The sequence below is a fragment of the Dendropsophus ebraccatus genome, chromosome 1, assembly GCF_027789765.1.
Source record: "Dendropsophus ebraccatus isolate aDenEbr1 chromosome 1, aDenEbr1.pat, whole genome shotgun sequence".
Classification (NCBI taxonomy): domain Eukaryota; kingdom Metazoa; phylum Chordata; class Amphibia; order Anura; family Hylidae; genus Dendropsophus; species Dendropsophus ebraccatus.
The window spans coordinates 17693428-17717275 of record NC_091454.1 but is presented as its reverse complement, the minus strand read 5'-3'; the positions used below and the strand labels follow the sequence as shown (position 1 = coordinate 17717275).

At 44.2% G+C, this 23848-nt stretch overlaps 2 protein-coding genes across 8 annotated transcripts; one reads left to right on the top strand and one right to left on the bottom strand.

The window, feature by feature from the left end:
• Positions 1-1675: 1675 nt before the first annotated feature.
• On the bottom strand, positions 1676-12858 carry RMND1 (required for meiotic nuclear division 1 homolog). 2 transcript variants are annotated; one of them, XM_069968405.1, is made up of 12 exons: positions 12819-12858; positions 11527-11887; positions 10076-10184; positions 9536-9611; positions 6713-6752; positions 6360-6460; positions 5989-6095; positions 4828-4892; positions 4597-4673; positions 4340-4460; positions 3704-3820; positions 1676-2510 (listed from the first exon to the last, which is right to left on the bottom strand). In XM_069968405.1, exons 2-12 carry the CDS (start codon positions 11869-11871, stop codon positions 2478-2480), a joined length of 1191 nt encoding a protein of 396 aa, XP_069824506.1. In that variant the 5' UTR covers positions 11872-11887; positions 12819-12858; the 3' UTR covers positions 1676-2477. The 2 variants fall into 2 exon arrangements, with proteins under 2 accessions (XP_069824506.1, XP_069824499.1); XM_069968398.1 differs by lacking the exon at positions 12819-12858 and adding an exon at positions 11971-12406.
• On the top strand, positions 4658-21162 carry ARMT1 (acidic residue methyltransferase 1). Of its 6 annotated transcripts, XM_069968345.1 has the most exons (7): positions 10155-10209; positions 12731-12981; positions 14016-14079; positions 15040-15145; positions 16261-16502; positions 17763-17928; positions 19414-21162. In XM_069968345.1, exons 3-7 carry the CDS (start codon positions 14042-14044, stop codon positions 20176-20178), a joined length of 1317 nt encoding a protein of 438 aa, XP_069824446.1. In that variant the 5' UTR covers positions 10155-10209; positions 12731-12981; positions 14016-14041; the 3' UTR covers positions 20179-21162. The 6 variants fall into 6 exon arrangements, with proteins under 6 accessions (XP_069824476.1, XP_069824446.1, XP_069824485.1 ...); XM_069968375.1 differs by lacking the exons at positions 10155-10209; positions 12731-12981 and adding an exon at positions 4658-4681; XM_069968384.1 differs by lacking the exon at positions 12731-12981 and having other exon boundaries at positions 10188-10209.
• Positions 21163-23848: the final 2686 nt, after the last annotated feature.

Genomic DNA, 23848 nt, shown 5'->3' with positions numbered 1-23848 from the left:
AGTATACACTATAGGGGAGATTTATCACCCCTGGTGTAAAGTGAAACTGGCTCAGTTGCCCCTGGCAACCAATCAGATTCCACTTTTCATTCCTCACAGACTCTTTGGAAAATGAAAGGTGTAATCTGATTGGTTGCTAGGGGCAACTGAGTCGGTTTCACTTTACACCATGTTTGATAAATCTCCTCCTATAAGTATCAACTCAACTGATCAGCTATGAGTACGCCACAGTATATGTCAGTATACATCTATGCCAGTGATGGGAAACCTTCGGCCTTCCAGCTGTTGCAAAACTACAATTCCCATCATGCCTGGACAGCCGAAGCTTTAGCTTCGGCTGTCCAGGCATGATGGGAATTGTAGTTTTGCAACAGCTGGAGGGCCGACGGTTCCCTACCCCTGCTCTATGCTAATACATACCTGATTTTCAGATGTGAACATAGCCTAAGGAAGTGAATAAAAAATATCCCCAACCCCCCCTTCACCGCAATCACCACAAACAGACTGGACTGATGTCAGTGCGGACACCGATCCCAGACGCTTTCTTGCAAAATCTGCACCTAATTTAATAGTCAATCATTGTCAGATATATACGTATAACAGCAGCACATACAATCTTATAATAAATTACACAGAAGTAAAAGCAGCCTGTACTTTACAGCCATCATACACCTGCACATTATTATACAATATTCTTCTAAATAATAATAATAATAATAAAAAGAACACATTCATATAAAAAAAAACAAAATTGGTTGTATAAAGCTTTACGTAAATGAATCGTAGTCACCGCGTAATAAAACGCTCTGTGACTTTCTAAGATACATTGCAAATAATTTTCTATTCTTGATGTCAGTGAATAGAAACATCAGTGTATACACAGCAGAGATTCAAAGCTTTTCTAATGCTGCGTTTACACGAAACGATAATTCGCCCAATCGTACGATTAACGATGCTGGAGTAACGTTTTTTTTTTTCATAACGATCAGCATTTAGACATTACGCTATATCGTACGGAAAATTCATTTTGCGATCGCTTAAGCCTATCTCACACATTGGTTAAATCGGCAAACGACTGTTCCCAAGGAACGATCTGCGAATTTTTTGCGAACGTTCAACGACGATTTGAGAAGTTGTTGAAAGATCAAAATGAATGATTTCTCGCTCGTCGTTTGATCGTTCGCTGCGTTTACACGTACGATTATCGTTCGAATTCGATCGTTATCGTGCAAATTCACACGATAATCGTTCCGTGTAAACGCAGCATAACTCTACCCCTTTGTTTATCATAGGCGTTACCTTCACTTAAAGGGGTACTCTGGAGAATTTTTTTTTAAATCACCTAGTGTCAGAAAGTTATACAGGTTTGTAAATTACTTCTATTAAAAAAACCTCCAGTCTTTCAGTACTTATCAGTTGCTGTATGTCCTGCAGAAAGTGGTGTATGCTTTCCAGTCTGAAACAGTGCTCTCTGCTGCCACCTCTGTCCATGTCAGGAACTGGTTTTCTATGGGGATTTGCTACTGTTCTGGACAGTTCCTGACATGGACGGAGGTGGCAGCAGAGAGCACTGTGTCAAACTGGAAAGAATACACCACTTCCTGCAGGACATACAGCAGCTGATAAGTACTGGAAGAATAGAATTTTTTTTTTATAAAAATAATTTACAAATCCGTATAAGTTTCTGACACCAGTTGATTTAATGATTCAATTTTTTTTTTTATTGGAGTACCCCATGGCGCGGTCCTTTTTTTGAATTGCGAATTTCCCCTCAGGTCCCCATGCATGACGCCAGTCATTTCCCGAGCACCAGCCCGGCTCAGAGCATTGGAGGCGGTTCCTACTGTGACGAAACCCCCTCCCATCTGTGATCCAGCTCCATTAGAATCAAGGGAAGGGGAGGGTGTTTTGTTGCTGATTGATTAAAGTGTCACTGTAGTTTTAACTTTCAAAATCTAAACCAACAGTAAATGTGACATAAAGCAAATTTGCAATTTACATTCATTATTTTTTTTTTGTTATCATGTGCTCTCTGCTGCCACTTCTGTCCATGTCAGGAACTGTCCAGAGCAGGAGAGGATTTCTATAGGGATTTGCTACTGCTCTGGACAGTTCCTGAAATGGACAGAGGTGGCAGCAGAGAGCACTGTGTAAGACTGGAGAAAAATACACCACTTCCTGCAGGACATACAGCAGCTGATAAGTACTGGAAGAATTGAGATTTTTAAACAGAAGGTATTTACAAATCTGTATTGACCCCAGTTAATTTAAACTGATTGAACTGCTCAATGGATGCGGTTTTCTCTCTTTCAGTCAGTAGTCACAATTGGCAGCGTAAATGTGCTCTGTAGATGGTTACGAGGCAGCCCCCCAGTGTCATACACGGTAGTTTCCTTCAACTTTCTCTTGGTGGACTGTAAGCTACCCAGTCGCCCTTTGTCATGATGGGACCACCCTCATGTCCTGAGCTCCAGCCATCAGAAAATGACTCGTCCAAGCTCAAACAGCACCTGAAAAACATAAAATGTATGTAAGGTATAATAATTCAAGGAGTGGAGAGTAGCACTGACTTATTCTGGAGCGCAGTACACATTATAATCAGTGTTCGGAATAGTAATACTGAGTTGCTTGAGCTCTAGTATTGTGCAGGTTTGATGCTGTGACCAATGGCTTACAAACAGTGACTGGACTATCAACCCTTTAAGGCCCAGTTACATAAGCCACCATGTGGATACTTCCATGGGCTACTTCGGCCTTCAACCTGTTCCAAAACTATAATTCCCATCATGCCTGGACAGCCAAAGCTTCGCTTTGGCTGTCCAGGCATGATGGGAATTGTAGTTTTGCCACAGCTGGAAGGCCGGAGGTTGCTTCATCGCTGCCTTAGATAGGTTTGTCTGCTGGCCGCTATTCCTTACAGCCCCCTCCATACACGTACATGCTCAGCTCAGCCGAAAGTGCATGAGAGTTCTCAATAGGGAGAAGATAAGGCAACTAAATCTAACTAGCTGACATTTGCCATAAGAAGATAGTTGGGACACCCCCCCCCCCCCAGGCACATGACATGGGGTCTGGTTCCGCTAAAACGGACAGATTCTGCCTATATTCATCTAGGGGGAGATTTATCAAACATGGTGTAAAGTGAAACTAGCTCAGTTGCCCCTAGCAACCAATCAGATTCCATCTTTCATTCCTCACAGACTCTTTGGAAAATGAAAGGTGGAATCTGATTGATTGCTAGGGGCAACTGAGCCAGTTTCACTTTACACCATGAGGGAAATTTATGAAACATGAGGTAAAGTGAAACTGGCTGTTGCCCCTAGCAACCAATCAGATTCCACCTTTTATTCCTCACAGACTCTTTGGAAAATGAAAGGTGGAATCTGATTGGTTGCTAGGGGCAACTGAGCCAGTTTCACTTTACACAATGTTTGATAAATCCCCCCCCTAATGTGTGTATGGCCCCCCCCAATGTGTATGGGATTGGTGCCCCCTCAAAGTTGGCCAGACCTACTGATTTGATTGTATGTTTATGGACTATTCTCACAGAACATAAGCAGTCACCAAAGGAGTCTGGCGGCAGCTTACTCCTCTCCCCATTGAGAACACATGGACACTCAGTAAAACCGAGTATGCATGATCTTAGCTGAACAAACAATTGTCCCTATAGTTATTGGACGGTTCGTAGGCCCGGACCCCTTACCTCAATGGTGATAAGTATGACGATCATCCATTCCAGTCGCAGGCCGTGCTTCTCATTCAGGTGATTCCGCATCAGATCCGTCAGTTCTGTACAGTGCTGCAGTTTTTCATTGATCACCTGAAATATATTGAAATAAAACCATTTCTGTCATGTCCCCGTGTTGTCATGTACTAGCAAATAGAAGACTTTTAAATGGGCACTGTCACTTTAAAGGGGTAGTTCACTCCCTCCCAAAAAATTCTTTCAAATCAACTGGTGCCAGAAAGTGTCAGAGATTTGCAATTTACTTCTATCCCAGTACTTATCAGCTGCTGTTTATCCTGCAGGAAGGGGTGTATTCTGACACAGTGCTCTCTGCTGCCACCTCTGTCCATGTCAGGAACTGTCCAGAGCAGCAGCAAATCCCCATAGAAAACCTCTCCTGCTCTGGACAGTTCCTGACATGGACAGAGATGGCAGCAGAGAGCACTGGAAAGAAGACACCACTTCCTGCAGGACATGCAGCAGCTGATAAGTACTAGAAGCCTCTAGATTTTTAAACAGAAGTAAATTACAAATCTCTGGTACTTTCTGGCACCACTTGATTTAAAAAAAAAAAAATAATTGGTTGTACTACCCCTTTAATAATAATTTCACCTTGACTCTGCGGTTTATGCTGAGGAACTGACAGGTTTTATCGTAGAGGTGCTCAAGGTTTTCTCTGTCCCAGTAGAAATCTGGGGTCAGGAGGAGGTCCGAGCTCAGGTTTATACGATGTCTGGAAAAGAAGGATCACAACATAGATAACGCCGCCATACTGTGCTATAATGCGGCTACACTGTCATAGTTATCTATATAAATCCTTGGCTCATTCCTTTTATAATATTTATTAGGTTTAGATCCGGTTCTGATACCTGAGCGCAAACAGCTCCCCGATTTTCTGCATGACGTCATCATGGGACAGCTTCAGCCTCCTCCTGGCCTTCAGCATCTGAAATGGTAATATAATAGACGTTACAAGCAGATAGAGATGAAAGGTCACATACTGCGGCATTCTATAAGAGTAGTCCCATGTAATAATATTGTGCAAGATACACAACGCATCAGCTGGGGGGGAATAATCATGTAATCACCAGCAAACTTACCTCAGGAATGGACTGGATAGACTCAACAAAGGTATCCAGAGTGGACTCCCACATCGCCAGCTTCACTGCAAAACACATCCATATGATAGATAGATAGATAGATAGATAGATAGATAGATAGATAGATAGATAGATAGGAGATAGATAGGTAGATAGATAGATAGATAGATAGATAGGAGATAGATAGGAGATAGATAGATAGATAGATAGGAGATAGATAGATAGATAGATAGGAGATAGATAATAGATAGATAGATAGATAGATAGATAGATAGATAGATAGGAGATAGATAGATAGGAGATAGATAGATAATAGATAGATAGATAGATAGGAGATAGATAGATAGATAGATAGGAGATAGATAATAGATAGATAGATAGATAGATAGATAGATAGATAGATAGATAGATAGATAGAAGATAGATAGAAAGAAGATAGATCTTTAAATTTATCATTGTAAACTGCACCTGTTTATGGTGCGTTTACACGGAACGATTATCGTTTGAATTTTCGCAACAACAATCGCATTTGAGTGATAATCGTTCCGTGTAAACACAGTGAACAATCAAGCGACGAGCGAGAAATTGTTCATTGTGATCTTTCACCATGTTCTCAAATCGTCGTTGGTCGTTTGATAAAAATTCGCAGATCGCTTCGTGTAAACAGTCTTTTAAAGATTCCCCCTATGTGTGAGATGGGCTTAAGGGATCTTAAAAACGATCGCAATAACGACTTTTCTAACGATTTATTTGTCTAAACGCTGATCATTATAAAAACCAAATCGTTGCTTCAAAATCGTTAAACGATCAATTGGGCAAATTATCGCTCTGTGTAAACGGACCATTACCTACGGTGATAAGCAGCCATTTGTAATAATTTAAATAAAACCACCAGTTGTCAGAAAGTTATGTTGATTTGTAAATAACTTCAATTTTTTAAAAAAATCACCGGTCTTCCAGTACTTATCAGCTGCTGTATGTCCTGCAGGAAGTGGTGTATTCTTTCCAGTCTGACACAGTGCTCTCTGCTGCCACCTCTGTCCATGTCAGGAACTGTCCAGAGCAGGAGCCAATCCCCATAGAAAACCTCTCCTGCTCTGGACAGTTGCTGATCACATATCCTAGCCATGATAGAATTAGATGCAATAAGATAGAACTTACCGGACAGGGACAGGGCATTGGAGAAGGCAAACTTCTGTAGAATGAGATCATCGGCCTCCAGCTCGGAGTCCAGCACTATCTCTCCCTTCACCAGTCTGGTGTGGCCACTAAAAAACACAAAGACGTCCTATAACTATATACTATATAACATATTCTTCTATATACTCTGACTAGTAGCAGCCAAGTCTTTGAGCGCTTACAGCAGGGATTGGGAACCTTCGGCCCTCCAGCTGTTGCAAAACTACAATTCCCATCATGCCTGGACAGCCGAAGCTTTAGCTTCGGCTGTCCAGGCATGATGGGAATTGTAGTTTTGCAACAGCTGGAGGGCCGAAGGTTCCTCATCCCTGGCTTACAGAAACAAAGCTTACTCTGCAAAGCTGTAGTTTATCTCCTCATTCTCCCAGTGGACCAGCGCCACCTCGTACGGCTGGATTTCATGCCGCTCCAGAATCTTCATCACTTGTTTCATCTGGAACAAAGAAGTTTAGACAAGAAAAAGTGACATCACTTGATATTACACTTTGGGCGCCACTCTTCTCCCTTCTCTACTGAGTTGTAATACCACATACAGCCTGAGTACAGGGGTGGAGCTGTTTTTTGTTCCTAATCTTGGACAAGCCTATGAGCCCTAATACCTAATACAGCTGAGAGTTTGCTACAGTTGTATGCGAGAGAATGCGATAATGGGAAAACCTAGAAAAAAGGAAGTGAATGTACTTACGCTGCTTTCTTCTATGTTCCAAAAAACAACTACTCCTTCCCTGTAGGAAGAAGAGGGTTATAGTGAACAACACAGATGGGTATAACACATCTTTATATATAGGGGTTTGAGATTTCATGCCTTGTGGGGGTGACGCACGAAGCCATCATCTATCCCTTCAGATAGGGGTACTCTAGCGAAAAAATTATTTCTTTCAAATCAACTGGTTTCAGAAAGTTATATAGATTTGTAATTTACTTCTATTTAAAAAATCTCCAGTCTTTTAGTACTTATCAGCTGCTGCATGTTCTGTAGGAAGTGGAGTATTCTCTCCAGTCTGACACAGTGCTCTCTGCTGCCACCCCTGTCCATGTCAGGAACAAATCCCCATAGAAAACCTCTCCTGCTGTGGACAGTTCCTGACATGGACAGAGGTGGCAGCAAAGAGCACTGTGTAAGGCTGGAGATAATACACCACTTCATGTAAGACATGCAGCAGCTGATATGTACTGGAAGATTTTTAAATATCTATCTACTTATATACCATAAGACCGTTTACTATACTTCTGCTTTCTACAGCTCCTGTGCAATTTCTATACATCTCCATGGTAACAGACTACAAACAAACCCTGAGTAGTCAGATTCTGCAGTCATTTGTCCTTTCTTGAGTTTCCTATGTCTACTTAAAGGAGAAGTCTCACGGGGAAGACAGGGAGTGGGGATAAAAAACATTTTTTGCTTACCACTCCAGGAGCCTACTCTGCATTTTCTCCCCCGTTTCGAGTACGTCGCAACTTGGGTTCCACATCACAGACAGGTGAAATTTAGCCCGCTCAACCAATCAGTGACGGCAGTGGTGTCCCGCCCCAGTAACTGATTGGCTGGGCATCCATCAGTTTTGTCGTGACGTAGCTGGCTGGAAGCTCAGAAGACAGCCGGCGGGGTCAAGGAGCAGGACGGGGCTCTGCGTGGGGTCAGATGACTATAACTTGTTTTTTATTCCCTCCCCACCCTTTGCCCGTAATATATATATATTTTTTTCCCAGCCAGACTTCTCCTTTAAGGGCCTTATTAGGCCCCGTTCCCACTGAGCAAAGCTAGCGGAATTCCGCGACGGAATTGTCCGCCGCGGAATGCCGTTAGCCTCCCGCTCATAATGGGACTCTATGGGAGGCGCGCGCTGCTGCTCTGTCCGCGCTGAAGAATGAACATGTTCATTCTTCAGCGCGGACAGGGCAGGAGCGCGCGCCTCCCATAGAGTCCCATTATGAGCGGGAGGCTAACGGCATTCCGCGGCGGACAATTCCGTCGCGGAATTCCGCTAGCTTTGCTCAGTGGGAACGGGGCCTAACACAGAAAGATTATTGTGCGAAAAAATTGTTTTAACGTCCGAATTTAAGCGACAATCTTTCAATGTGCATGCAGGCATCGCTCGAACGACTAACAAAAATTTGTTCGTATGTCGTTTGTTGCATCTTTTGAGCTGACCATAAAATCATGGTTAATCATTCAGTGTTTTTACACATCGTTAGTTCGTTATTATGATCGTTCAGGCGAATAGTTTTAGGTCGTTCTCAAAAGCACTTTTGCCATTGTTTATCGTTAATCGGAGGCAATAATTAAAAAAAAAACGCTTGGTCTAATAGGATCCTAAGATTTAATAGGTTATAAAGAATTAGATTGAAAAGATTGATGGTAATGTCATAGGAGGACCAGACTACATAAGGTTTGCTTGTAGTCTGTTGCCATGGAGACTCATGAATTTATAGCAACTGTCAAAACAATAGAAGATGTCTAATTAAAACTATCATCAAAGTGAACTGATTTTTCATTATGGAATGAAAAAAAGTGTGTACTAGAATCTTTTAGTCCACTTACTGACCTAGACCCTTATCCTGGTCACACATACCGTACGCGGCTGCCCTGACGCCCTGTCAGGCTGACATTCAAAGACAGGACTCTGACCGGCTGCAGTTAAAATGGTGTTGAAAGAGACTGGAGAAAATCAGATAGTCACACTCTATTGTAACAAATCATGAGTCGTCAAGTTCTAGTCTGATCTAGAAAATAGTTCTGCCAATACTTAAAGGGGCCACAACCTGCTTTTCATGGCTCTTATGAGGTATATATATATATATATATATATATATATATATATATATATATATATATATATATATATATATATATATATATACTGTATGTGTGAAGCCGTCTCCTCTGACTCCAGCAGCCAAACAATTGTAGCACCACTATAGATGACAATTCATTTCAGTAAGTGTTCAGTTTCCCTGTAGCGCCCCCACAGGGGAAATAAAGCATTACTACTGTGTAACATAGGTCAGGATAAGTCTTCCAGAGCAAAAGATGCTCTTTGTGGTTGCTATCCACTTAGGCCAAGAGAGGAAATCCTGGGGGGTATTCGACTTAAACATAATTTTTGACATGTTCTTGCCCATAGTAAGACCAACAATTCTCCCCCTCCTTCCCCCTCCCTCTAGCCAACAGGCTAGAGATATCTGGCTATCCTGTGTTTTGAGACTCGCAAATGAGGCTCCACGGACTCTTGTTTTGCAGAGGGAAAAGCTGACACACAGATTTTTGTGTCTTCAGCAGAAAGCAGCAGCTGAGAACTGGGGGAAGGAGACTGAATAGATAATAAGTATGGAAGGAATTGTTAGTCTCACTATCGTCAGCAACATATCAAAAGTTATGCTTGAGTGGAATACCCCTTTAACTCTAATAGAATACATAGAAATGTTGGGTTTTTTTTCTGGATAACCCCTTTTAATTGAAAGGGTTTTGTAAAAATCTTTCCAATCTATCCAGGCTGATATCAATTACCTGAAGAAAAATATCACTCCAGAATCATACTCCTTAGAGACGTTCTCCACCCCTACTAGTAACACATTGGAAGCATCTGTAAGAGATGAGCAATAATACAGTAATTACAGTACAGCTCGTCGCTAAATACAATGCGTACTGAACTTTATAGGTGGTCACAGATGAAAGGGAAGCATTGATTTAACCTTCAAGGACACAGCATGAACTCACGCAGTACAGGTTCTCTCTCCTGCACATAGCACTTGCTAAGCCCCATCCTACCTTCTGCGTTCTGTCTTGATGTCTCTGTTACTAGATACAGATTGAGCCTAACAACAGGCAGTAGATAGCAGATTGCAAAGAATTAATTGTTTTTTCTGTAATGGGCAGTGTCAGGGCAGGGGGCACAAAGCTTGAATCTCCCCACCTCCAAGACAGTCTCCCCGACTGATAAAAGCTCATACAAATGTATACAAAGGTATTTGCCTATATGTTTTATTATACTGTGTCCCAACAATGGCAGGTAACACAAGAATTACATAACACTAGTCAATGACTTACCCCGAGGTAAACTTGGCAGCTCATTGTACCCATGTGACGCCAGATCATGACACAGCGTGCCCAGGTGAAATTCATCCGCTGTTGCAAAGGCCGTGCACTGCATCAGATCCTGTGAGGTACAAGCAGCGGAGGAGGTAAGGAGAAAGTGACAACTACAATGACCTGTACACAGCATACATTACAGCTAGTTCCAGGAGAGCCGGGTGCCAGGCAATATGGCAGGCAATCCTTTAGTAGGTTATGCAGCAACCTATCTCCTAAATCTATAGCGCGACATAACCAGGCAGAATTATGATTGGGGGGCTGCATGGCGGCCATGTTGCTTGTTACCCAGAGATACATGCCTTGATACAATCCTATCCATAATTTAAGAGAACAAGACCGATAGAACCATTATGCCCATATGGTGGTCACATACCAGTACTACATTACAGGGTATAATAGACCCTGTAATAAGCGACCTGTAGACCTGATAGAAGTGATTACAGTGCAGTTACTAAAGTCACTACATGTGACGTCTTCACCTGATCAGAGCCATTCTCTTTCACTTTTCTTCTTCATCTGGCCCAGACCGCCATGACTTGTCCCTGAAGAGTGAGCTGCTTCCCTCAATGTACCACATGGTAACAATGCCATCCTTAGTGTTTCATAGAAGCAGTGCCCTCAGTAGTGTCGACAGAAGTCACAGTAGCAGTACCCTCCTTAAAGGGAGTGTTGTACCTAAATTTTTTTTTTTTACCGACTCGAATCAGATATTAAAACTTGTTCTTTTATTTTAATCTGTTTCTATTTTCTGAATTTTTATTTCACTTTACGTACATTGTTATGGGAGCTGCCATCCTGCTCTTAACAGCATTTAGTAACATGCTTTACAGCAAGGACATTGACGACAATATACAGAGTCTCTCCTCTTGAGAAGAATGTAAAACATTACTGAGCATGCTCTGTGACCTTTGAAGAGGCGATTCCACACGGAGCTGCTATATCTACTGGCATCACATTTTGCTGCAATGCTGTACAGATAACTTTACAGCAGTCTCCTACTTATCATCACAGACAGAACAGGAAGCATAGTTTTAGCCCTACTGGTGGGAATGAAAAGTACAAGATATCAGGATTATTTTATAATATAGATTGATGCTACTTAATTGAACTGCAGCATTAGAGCCCCCTCTAGTGTCCTCCACTCAGTAATGGCACCCGTCATCCCATAGGCTGCATGAAAGTAAATGATGAAGCAGGGAGCTGTTGGCTCCCTGCTCTCTCATACTATGTGCATGTAGAATAATGTTACAGTTGAAAGTAAAGATGTTCTGAGAAAGATTTGGGGCATGGCGACCCGCTGACACATCACATGTGCATCAAATTTTTCCCGGAGGGAGCCCCCTTTTTCAGGTCCGACAAGTTTCTCGACTGTTTCCAGGACCGTGGACTATACTGTGCTCCGTTACCTCAGTCCTTGATAGAGAAGGCAGGTTGGATCTGGAGGGCTGCTTGGTTCGGGATGACTTCAGGGGTCTCTTGGTGGCCGCTCCCGTGACAGTCTGTGAATATGATCTACACATATACAAAGTCTTTGGTGTGACCCGGTGGCGGCTCCAGCATTTTGAGCAGGAGATAATCTGTCTGAATGGAGACGCAGATGTGCCATCCTGAGGGTTTAGGGTGAATGTACGTACAGCAGGTATAACCCCGGACCCTGTATAGAGCCTGTGCTTAATGTCCACGTTCTGCGGTATTGTAGTCCGACACACTTGCGTTGCGAAAGTCAGAGTCTTACGTAGTAGCCCGCTCATGGTATAGGTCACCGAGCTGGAAGACAAGACATGTATCACATCAGAGCTACAGTATACACTATTATCAGCTATATGAGTAATGGGACCCCCATCACTAACCCGATGATGTGAATAGGTGTCCTGGTTAAAAGAAGTGGTGATAGGACGTACGCACCTCCTCTTCATTCAACACGATGAAGATTGCCTAGCTATATACTCATCTATCAGGCCATAGAGTAGTAGGGTAGCACAGCATAGGTGATGACTGTCTGATTGTAGGGGTCCAACTGGGACCCCAACAATCATTAGAACCTCATCACCTATCCTGCACTGCCTTCCATTTAACTCTATGGCCTGATAACCATGGCTGGGCTACCTTCATCAGGGCACATAAAGAGTGGAGGTGGAATGGAGTGGCTATACATATATCCTACTGTTAGTTCCAGCATGGGGACATTGGACCCCCCATTCCTGTTATTAGTAGGGGCCCCGCTGATCCTGCCGATAGGTAAGCACCATTGTTGGTAGAAAACCACTTTAAGTCTTTACAGATTTTAGTTTCTTACCGCAAACTAGAATATTTAATCAAAATAACAGCAAGCGAATATAGTGAAAATAGTGAAGAAGGATGTTCCACTGTACATTGATAAAATTGTTATATTATTATATTTGTAAGGGTATATAGAGATAATAAATAGTGGTCTATGGAAGATATGCACAGTCAGAGTGGGGGATGGGTAGAAACCCCATTTTCAATACTTAAAGGGCATGTCCTGATGGCTCATACTTTCACTATTAAATGACCTTGTGCTCTACTTTGCTAAAGCCCATTGAGATTCCACCAAAAAATCTCCATCTACGTCATCTACAATTCTTACAGTACGGGATAAAACATCCAGCACCCTACACAGCACCCAGAGGAATCGAACCTGCGACCTGCACCCCACAAGCCGCAGCACAGCACTCACCTGCGTGAAGGGAGACCACGCCCACTCCTTGGCGCCGCTAGCCCCGCCCATAGCCGTTGCTCATTGGCTGTACGCGCCTCCCTCCGGCGGATGAGTCTTGTGATTAGCCGCAGCAGATTCGCTGATACCGTGCGCTCACCGTGATCTTCTGCTTCAATAAAAAGTGAGAGAAATAATTGTACATAATATAAAATGTTCTAGGTTGTTTATATGAGGAAGAGGTTCGGTGTAATAGAGAGGGCGGTGATATCTGCGAATGTGCGGGGGAGAGGAGGGGGATGGGGCTGAGCTCCTGCATGCTGCTACTGCGGGGGGGACAGGTGAGCCGGGAGAGGAGGAGAGCGCTGTGTATGCTGTCTGCTGTACTGTGTGTATATACGTGTATATATGTCTTGTCTGGGCGCCTGTATGCGACATGCTGGGTGGCACAGGATGGGCGCACTGTCTGCTGACTCAGTTATGAGGAGACTTAGTGTCTGCACCATGTATGGGGGCACTCTAGGCTGGTGCTGTATATGGGGGCACTCTAGGCTGGTGCTGTATATGGGGGCACTCTGCAGGCTGGTGCTGTATATGGGGGCACTCTAGGCTGGTGCTGTGTATGGGGGCACTCTAGGCTGGTGCTGTATATGGGGGCACTCTGTAGGCTGGTGCTGTATATGGGGGCACTCTGTAGGCTGGTGCTGTATATGGGGGCACTCTGTAGGCTGGTGCTGTATATGGGGGGCACTCTGCAGGCTGGTACTGTATATGGGGGCACTCTGTAGGCTGGTGCTGTATATGGGGGCACTCTGTAGGCTGGTGCTGTATATGGGGGCACTCTGTAGGCTGGTGCTGTATATGGGGGCACTCTGTAGGCTGGTGCTGTGTATGGGGGCACTCTAGGCTGGTGCTGTGTATGGGGGCACTCTAGGCTGGTGCTGTATATGGGGGCACTCTAGGCTGGTGCTGTATATGGGGGCACTCTAGGCTGGTGCTGTGTATGGGGGCACTCTAGGCTGGTGCTGTGTATGGGGGCACTCTAGGCTGGTGCTGTGTATGGGGGCACTCTAGGCTGGTGCTGTGTATGGGGGAACTCTGCAGGCTGGTGCTGTATATGGGGGCACTCTCAGCTGGTGCACGGGTCACATTCTTGTGGTTCTTCCTATGTAGAAGTATAAGGAACGTTGTGATAACTTCCTGTTCTCTCTTGCACAGATCACACGCCCAACAGAACCCACAGGATGGAGGCTCCCGGGCCGCTCTCTGCCAAGTATGAAGGGTGTGTGTCCTCTCCAGTCATCGGGTTACATCAGGCCTCGCGCTTCCCTCTCACCCCCTGCAGGAAGCCTGTCAGGACATTGCTAAACTCATTGCTGCTTTTACATGAACCCAACATCTAGATCGCCCATGTGACTGGGTTACTTGTCTGTTTGGAAGAGGCAGGTTCTATATAAATGAATGGATTCCTGCAGCAAGCAGGGGAGTGAAGCGCTTAGCCGAGCACTTCTCCCTGCTCTATCTAGATCTGAACACCCATACTCTGACTAGACAAAGTGTTTAAAACATTTTTTTTAAAGTAAGAGTAACACTTTAAAGTGTCACTGTCGTTTACATTTTTTCTTTGCAGAAATCAATAGTCCAGGCGACTATAAGAAACTTTGTAATTGGGTTTATTAGCCGAAAAATGCATTTTTATCATGAAAAAGCAGTTTGAAGCTCTCCCCCCTGTCTTCATTGTTCCCTATGGAGATAGGGAAATGAGACACCAAAACAGGACAACAAAGAGTTAATTTACAGCTACATCACTGGGCTATCTCCTCTGAAGTCAGCACTGACCTCTCTAATCTTTGAATACCGGCTTTCACACAGGTCCCTCTGTGTAATCCTTTGTTCTTTGCTGCCGATTAACCTCCCTCCTCCCCCTCCCCTCTCCATAGGTTATACCGGGCTCGACTGATGTAAAAGAGTCGAGATTTCCTGATAATGAGCAGTGGATGAGAGAGGAGGGAGGGGGGGGACCTGGGGAAAGTCTTTTTGAATGCAGATGATGGCAGATTTGCCTAATAAACCCGATTACAAAGTTTCTTAAAAACACCAGTACTATTGCTTTCTGCAAAAAAAATAAATAAATAAAAATACGACAGTGACACTTTAAAGACTTGCTAGGCTCCGGAGCCTGTAATCCGTATAGACACACAGTGCATGCGACAGGATATTTATACTGTGGATTTCTTTTTAGGTCCTTCGCTTATTACACAGTGAAAGACCGGATGCCTCAGATTCTGACAAAAGTCATTGACACAGTCCATCGGAATAAGCATAAGTTCTTAGAAGCTCATGGGGAGGTAAGTGATGCTATCCTTTACTTATCTGAAAGGATACTAAACCTTAAAGGGGTACTCCTGTGAAAATTGTTTTCTTTTAAATCAACTGGTGTCAGAGATTTGTAATTTACTTCTATTAAAAAAAATCTCTAGCTGCTGTATGTCCTGCAGGAAGTGGTGTATTCTTTCCAGTCTGACACAGTGCTCTCTGTTGCCACCTCTGTCCATGTCAGGAACTATCTAGAGCAGGGGAGGTTTTCCATAGGGATTTGCTGCTGTTCTGGACAGTTCCTGACATGGACAGAGGTGGCAGCAGAGAGCAGTAGCAAATCCCTATAGAAAACCTCTCCTGCTCTCCATACTGGAAAGAAAACCACTTCCTGTAGGATATGCAGCAGCTGATAAGTACTGGAAGACTGGAGATTTTGTATTAGAAGTAAATTACAAATCTTTGACACTTTCTGGCACCAGTTGATTTGAAAGGTTTTTTTTGTTTGTTTGTTTGTTTGTTGTTTTGCTGGGTTGCCCAGGCTTAGAAAAACATAGCTAATTTTTTTTTTTTTTTTAGCAACAGCGCCACTCTTGTTCTCAGTTTGGATGTGGTATTGAGGCTCAGTTCCACCATCCCCTCTTAGGGTCCTATTACACGGAGCAATTTTTAACGATTAACGACTAACGATAAATTATCGCAAACAAGATTGTTTATCGTTAACCTGAAATCGTTCACCATATTACACAGAACGATGGTCGTTATTGCCATCGTTACTATAATCGTTTATTCCTTCTGATCTCCATGAACCATGAACACTGTGCAAATTACACTGAACGATTAGTGAACAAATGCGGAACTTGAACGAACGTGGAATTACTGCGAACGATTAACGATAATTTTAGATTCAGATCTGAACGACATACGAACGATTTTTCGATCGTTGCCTGCAAATACACAGAACGATTATCGTTTAAATTCGAACGAATTAACAATTTTTTTGCACAATAATCGTCCCGTGTAATAGGGCCCTTACTCCCCACTTGACTATAATGCAGCTGTCAGCAGCAGGAGCCTCCCCCCTCTGCTCTGGTCCTGTCACTTGTATCACTGATTACTAGGTTCATAGCTGGTGGCTTTCTTTCAGGAAGGCATCGAGGCAGAGAAGAAGGCTTTGTCTTTCTTTTCCAAACTACGGAATGAGATGCAGACCAATAAGCCCATCCTGCCGCTGAGCGACCAGCTGCCGGACACACAGATCTGGAATCAGTACCTGGATTACCAGAGGACCCTGCTGAGCGATGGTGACGAGCCCAGCTGGTTCAGGTCCCCCTGGCTCTATGTGGAGTGCTACCTGTATCGCAGAATTCAGGAAGGTTTGTTCCTGAGGTGAGGACTGAAATCTGTAAAGACAAAGGGGGAGAGTTATCCAACATGGTGTAAAGTGAAACTGGATCAGTTGCCCCTAGCAACCAATCAGATTCCACCTTTCATTCCACAGACTCTTTGGAAAATAAAAGGTGGAATCTGATTGGTTGCTAGGGGCCACTGGGCCAGTTTCACTTTACACCATGTTGTGATATGATGCACAGGACTCTAGGATAGCGGCCATGCTCCCACCTGTTGGGGAACAATTAGTATTGAGCCAACTTGCCTTACACTCAGGTGGTTCGGCTAAACCAGAATGTTCGGCATCTGACTTCCAGCGTCTGGAGAAGTTGGATGCAGCCCTAGGACTGCTTGGAAAACGTGGATACAGCTTATAGCCATATCCATGTTCTCCACGACTCCTTAGGGTGGCATCCAACTTCTCCAGATGCCGGGAGTCAAATGCCGAGCATTCGGATTCAGCTGAATAGAGATAATACATGAAGGATCTGTAATAGTGGCCATGTGATTTGGCACCCAGACTTTAGGGTACACAATTAAAGGGAGTTTCCTTTGACTTTGTATGTATCATAAGTCATACATATCAGATCGGCTGGCTGGGGCACTGTGAGTCTGACCACTACTGATTAGATTTCTAAGATCTATCTTTAAAGGGGTAGTTCATGAATAAAAAAAAATCAAATAAAATGGTGTCAGAAAATTATATAGATTTATAATTTACTTCAATTTAAAAATCTCTAGTCTTTCGGTACTTATCAGCTGCTGTATGTCCTGCAGGAAGTAGTGTATTCCTTTGTCTGACACAGTGCTCTCTGCTGCCACCTCTGTCCATGTCAGGAACTGTCCAGAGCAGGAGAGGTTTTCTATGGGGATTTGCCACTGCTCTGGACAGTTCCTGTGATGGACAGAAGTGGCAGCAGAGAACACTGTGTCAGACTGGAGAGAATACATCACTTCCTGCAGGACATACAGCAGCTGATAAGTACTGGAACACTAGAGATTTTTAAATAAAGTAAATTACAGATCTATGTAACTTTCTAAAGCCAGTTAATTTTAAATATTTTTTTGCTGGAGTACCCCTTTAAATCTGCTGAGCTTAGCAGTGTAAAGCATGGTGGAGGTTCAGAGTGACATTCTGAGATGTATTTCATGTTTCCTCAGCTTAGCTATGCTCGATTGACAGACCAAAGCTGTATCATACGAGCAGCCAATATCCCAGATTACAAATCAGCATTGATGACGCTTATTCTTCCCCCGCAGCCCTCCAATATCGGACTTTGACGTCTTCAGAGAAGTGAAGAATGAAAGTTTCTTTCAGTCCCAGCAGGCGATGTTTGCTTTGTGCACTCATCTTCAGGAGCTGAAAGGGAGAATGAATAGTCTAAGTAAAGACAAGGTGCGGGATGAGATCTACAAACTGGTGCAGGTGGGTATGAAAGGCTGAACCTGAACGTACCAAAGCTGAATTATCCCCAGTTCTGACTAGTTAAAGGGGTTCTCCGGCAGGAAAATTATTTTCAAATTAACTAATGTTAGAAATTATGCAGAAAGTTAGACAGATTTGTGTTGTATTTCTATTAAAAATCTCCAGTCTTTCAGTACTTATCAGCTGCTGTATGCCCTCCAGGAAGTGGTGTATTCTTTCCAGTCTGACACAGTGCTCTCTGCTGCCACCTCTGTCCATGTCTGGAACTGTCCAGAGCAGGAGAGGTTTTCTATGGGGATTTGCTGCTGCACTGGACAGTTTCTGACATGGACAGAGGTGGCAGCAGAGAGCACTGTGCTGATAAGTACTGGAAGATTTGAAATTTTTTAATAGAAGTAAATTTCAAATCTATGTAACTTTAACACCAGTGGATTACCTCTTTAAATGGGGATCTTGGCATGTGACCGAACATAAAATAAAAAAATTAAATAAATATATACACACACACACACACACACACTCACCGGCCACTTTATTAGGTACACCTGTCCAACTGCACGTTACCACTTAATTTCTAATCAGCCAATCACATGGCGGCAACTCAGTGCATTTAGGTATGTAGACATGGTCAAGACAATCTCCTGCAGTTCAAACCGAGCATCAGTATGGGGAAGAAAGGTGATTTGAGGCCTTTGAACGTGTCATGGTTGTTGGTGCCAGAAGGGCTGGTCTGAGTATTTCAGAAACTGCTGATATACTGGGATTTTCACGCACAACCATCTCTAGGGTTTACAGAGAATGGTCCGAAAAAGAAAAAACATCCAGTGAGCGGCAGTTCTGTGGGCGGAAATGCCTTGTTGATGCCAGAGGTCAGAGGAGAATGGGCAGACTGGTTCCAGCTGATAGAAAGGCAACAGTGACTCAAATAGCCAACCGTTACAACCAAGGTAGGCAGAAGAGCATCTCTGAACGCACAGTACGTCCAACTTTGAGGCAGATGGGCTACAGCAGCAGAAGACCACACCGGGTGCCACTCCGCTTAGCTAAGAACAGGAAACTGAGGCTACAATTTGCACAAGCTCATCGAAATTGGACAGTAGAAGATTGGGAAAACGTTGCCTGGTCTGATGAGTCTCGATTTCTGCTTGAACATGACAATGAGTTCACTGTACTCCAATGGCCTCCACAGTCACCAGATCTCAATCCAATAGAGCATCTTTGGGATGTGGTGGAACGGGAGATTGGCATCATGGATGTGCAGCCGACAAATCTGCAGCAACTGTGTGATGCCATCATGTCAATATGGACCAAAATCTCTGAGGAAGCTTCCAGCACCTTGTTGTATCTATGCCACCAAGAATTGAGGCAGTTCTGAAGGCAAAAGGGGGTCCAACCCGTTACTAGCATGGTGTACCTAATAAAGTGGCCGGTGAGTGTATATATAAATAAATAAATAAAATTTGTATATGTGTTCTTCATTCACAGGTGTCTCTATGGGGGAACAAGTGCGACCTTTCTATATCAGGAGGTCAGAACAATTCCCAGAAGACCAGCGTCCTGGCTTCACTTGAGGACTTCAAAGCCTTTATCCTGGTGGACGACATGACTTCCGTCTGGAACATCCTGTCGAAGAACCGAGATGGGAACATGGAGTCCAGGACAAGAGTCGACTTTGTTCTAGATAACGCCGGCTTTGAATTAGTCACCGACCTAGTCCTAGCTGACGCCATGCTGTCACTTAACCTGGCCACAGAAGTCCATTTCCACGGTAAGGTCATGCCATGGTACGTCTCTGACACCACAAAGCACGACTTCGACTGGACCCTGAAGCAGTGTTTGGCCGTCAACCACAAGTGGATGTCCAAGTGCGGGGAAACCTGGAAGGAGAACCTGAAGAAGGGACGCTGGGTCTATCACGAACATCTCTTCTGGACCCTGCCCCACGAGTACTGCACCATGGCCGAAGTGGCTCCCGATTTATACACCGAGCTGCAGAAATCTGATTTAGTCTTATTCAAAGGAGACTTGAACTACAGGAAACTTGCCGGAGACCGCAGATGGGACTTCACTGTGCCCTTCTCCCAGGCGCTCCGATCCTTTCACCCAGCTCCACTGTGCAGCATCAGAACCCTAAAGGCCGATATTCAGGTCGGGTTGCCGGAGGGGGTCGGAGAGCGTCTCACGGCGTCGGAGACGGACTGGCTAACAACTGGCAAATATGGCGTCATCCAGTTCAGTCCTGTAGTCTGAAGCGGACATTAGCTATCTCTTACTAGCGCCACATATATATGCTTTTCTTAGCATAAAGGGTTGACGTCAAACAGTTTACAGCAGCGTCTTTCTCAGCTGCCATTTACGCTGATGGGAATTCAAAGCAGACGTCTGTTCTTAAAAGGTTAACGCTTTGGGGTGATTAAGTATCAGTTATACATAAATTTTGCTTACATTAGTATATAGCACTTTTGTCTCATCAGGGGAAAGTGACATCTGCGTCACTTTTCCAGCATTTGTCCATCTGGAAAAGGAGGAGGGGGATGCAGCTGCAGTTTTACTCTGTGTATCTGTGAGACTGCTGGCTGCAGGGGGATAGACTGTGCCCACTCATAGGTTTGCTAGATGGGTGAAGGAGGCTTCTGTTTATTACCTGCACGCAGAGATCTTGGAGCAGTCTATAAGGGAAAGCTGCAGAATATTTCATACAAAAATTGTGTTCCTTACTTAAAGGGAATCTGTCAGCTATAATTCCAATTCCAAACTGCTGACAGACCTCTATTGGGTCAAAGAGACGCATGATACCTTTCATATATCTGTCTGTAATTCCAGGTTGTAGAATTTTTTTTTTTATTCTACATTAAAAAATAAAAGTCAAGAAGGCTTTTCCGAGCTGTAGCGCCTCCTTACCCCCTCCCATACCTGACACTGCTTGGGCCTCAGCTTCCAGGTGTCAATCAAGACTGGAGGGAGAGGAGACATTACAGCGGATAAGCAGCCCGGGAAAGCCTCTTTGACTCTTCATACTATCGAATGGAAGCGCAGACAGATATATGAAAGGTACCATGTGTCTTCTTGTCCAGTTTGGAACTTGAATTATGGCTGATTCCTTTTTAAAGGAGAACTTATCACCTGTCCTCAAGATATGTAATTATTAGAGATGAGCGAACTGGGTTCGGGTTCGAGTCGATCCGAGCCCGAACGTTCGGTATTTGATTAGCGGGGGGTGCTGAACTTGGATAAAGCTCTAAGGTTGTCTGGAAAACATGGATACAGCCAATGACTATATCCATGTTTTCCACATAGCCTTAGGGCTTTATCCAACTTCAGCAGCCACCGCTAATCATATGCCGAAAGTTCGGGTTCGGATCGACTCGAGCATGCTCCAGGTTCGCTCATCTCTAGTAATTAGTATGTAATTGTAGGGGTCTGATCTCTGAAACCTGCACTGATCATTAGAATAGGGGATGGGGTGTCACTTGTCCTTCAAGTGAATGTAACAGCATCTTTGTTGTCACTCAACTTCCATCTTCAGCAGTACCATATCCAGTGAATGGAGCTGCAGCAGGTGTGCTTGACCACTTCTTCATTTACTCCAGGGACCACTGTTCTTATGACTGGTAGGGGTCTGACCACAGTCCTTGTATTGTCCTGTATTCTGTAGATGAGTAGTAAAATATGTGGGATGTATGTTTACATCATTGAATGCAAGAGCTGTGCCCATGTGATCCTGGGTGGGAGTGTGACCTGCCCTAAAGGCCGGGATCAGAGATAAGTCTGATTGCGACGCCGACAAAGTAAACAATCACCATCTCTCCAGTCCATCTCATTTACAACATGATTGTTTGGTTGAGAAATCTTAATGGCTGTAGCGACTTCCCCCATGGCCGTGTAGTAATAGTATCGGGGAATGTACGATCAGTAATATACTGTCATGTGAAGTGTATATTATGTACCAAAAAAGTATATTGTAAATGCAGCACACAGAAGATCCTGACTCCTTTATTTTCTTCATGCTGCTGTCAAAAGGTGTTATGGAGGGGCGACAGATCTGACAGAAGGTCTGGTGATATTACAGGATCACATTGCTCTCACACTGTCTTCATTGACTGCAATGTGACTCAACAGCTCAAGTTCACACCCCTCTGACACTTGGCCGTGGAGACTGCCTACTTGTCAATTTATTTATGAATTTACATTTGGGATCAAACTTACACTGGAGTAATACAGATGTGCTTTAGCGCTCATATCACCGCCACACATCTTGCCCTGCCTGCGGGTCTGATGGCCCAGACTGACTTATAGGCCAGGACGGAGAGATGCTCTGCGATATTCTGTGGATGTAATACTGGGCAGGTGTGACGACCCCTTTCAACCATGTTTCGCAGAACACAGTAAATGTGCACACACACTGTATACTGTGACCGGGCAGCATGACCGCTACTTTGTCTTGTACACCAGCATGCGCCGTCAGTTACAGCCCATCCTGCAATGCATGAAGCAACGGCCCTGTGTTATACACTAAGGGGGAGATTTATCAAACATGGTGTAAAGTGAGACTGGCCCAGTTGCCCCTAGCAACCAATCAGATTCCACCTTTTATTCCTCAGAGACTTTTTGGAAAATGAAAGGTGGAATCTGATTGGTTGCTAGGGGCAACAGAGCCAGTCTCACTTTACACCATGTTTTTATAAATCTCCCTCTATATAGTCCGATCACTGTGATGCAGTCAGGTCTGTCCTCCTGTTGAGATGTAATAAAGTCTTCATATCGAGCTGAAAAAAAATATATATATATTTTGACTATCAATCCGTGTGCACCTTGTCTCATTTATATAGGTTTTCCTGCTAGAAGCAAATGAGTCTTTACAAGTTTTGAGTACATTATCCGAACGGCTTCAGAAGATGGATGCTGCCCTAGGGACTCCTGGAAAACATGGATAGGATACGGCCTATAAACTGTATCCGTGTTTTCCTAGCAGCTCTAGTGCAGCACCCAACTTCTGCAGGTGCTGGGACTCAAACGCAGAGTGTTCGGATAATGTAGCCGAACCTGAACATTTTGACAGGTTCGCCAAGTCTTCCAGTACTTATCAGCTGCTGTATGTCCCGCAAGAAGTGGTGTAATCTTTCCAGTCTGACACGGTGCTCTCGGCTGCCACCTCTGTCCATGTCAGGAACTGTCCAGGCTTGATCACCGGCCGTGCCCCCACCTGCTGTGCTGTGGTGAGCAAACGGGGGTCGTGCTGAGGGGGTGATCATGAGCTGCACCACTGCCACAGCTAGTCGTGTGTGTGTGTGTGGCTTAGTGATGATTGGGCAGGCAGTTAGATAGTCGTGGGGGGGGCGGTTAAGCCTAGGTTTTGTGAAGGGCGGCCGTCTTAATTTTGCCTCAGGTGGCAGAAACCCTAGAATCGGCTCTGGTTACGAGCACGAAATGAGACCGTAATGTGGTCCAATGGGGTTCTTGCGCACTTCAGTCTCATTGATTGTTCCTATCCATGGGGAACCAAACTTCCGGATAAAAAGAGAGGAAATCATTGCTGATCCTGCAGCTGACAGGTATCCTTTAGGGTCCATATACGCAGAAAGAATATCTGACAGATTATCTGGCAAAGATTTGAAGCCAAAGCCAGAAACAGACTATAAATAGAGATCAGGTCATAAAGGAAAGACTGAGATTTTTCCTCTTTTCAAATCCATTCCTGGCTTTGGCTTCAAATCTTTGGCAGATAATCTTTATAATAAGATTTTCCTTGTTGCCCGTAACAACCAATCCCAGCTTGGCTTTCATTTTACCAGAGCAGTATGAAAAGTGAAAGCTGGGCTGTGATTGGTTGCTATGGGCACCATAAACCTATGTTAGGTGCGCAGCCTCAGACAAGTTATTGGGGTCAGAGACTATTACAAAGTATAACTAGTCCCATAAA

Bases quoted from the DNA above. Each gene is read 5' to 3' on its own strand.
- RMND1 (XM_069968405.1), bottom strand. From the start codon at position 11,871: ATGAGCGGGCTACTACGTAAGACTCTGACTTTCGCAACGCAAGTGTGT. The intron at 6,753-9,535 runs GTAATTGATATC...TTCTTCCTACAG, and splicing joins GGAGTGATATTTTTCTTCAG to GGAAGGAGTAGTTGTTTTTT. The intron at 4,461-4,596 runs GTATCAGAACCG...CTTCTTTTCCAG, and splicing joins GGGGAGCTGTTTGCGCTCAG to ACATCGTATAAACCTGAGCT.
- ARMT1 (XM_069968375.1), top strand. From the start codon at position 14,042: ATGGAGGCTCCCGGGCCGCTCTCTGCCAAGTATGAAGG. The intron at 16,503-17,762 runs GTGAGGACTGAA...CTTCCCCCGCAG, and splicing joins CAGGAAGGTTTGTTCCTGAG to CCCTCCAATATCGGACTTTG. The intron at 17,929-19,413 runs GTGGGTATGAAA...CTTCATTCACAG, and splicing joins AGATCTACAAACTGGTGCAG to GTGTCTCTATGGGGGAACAA.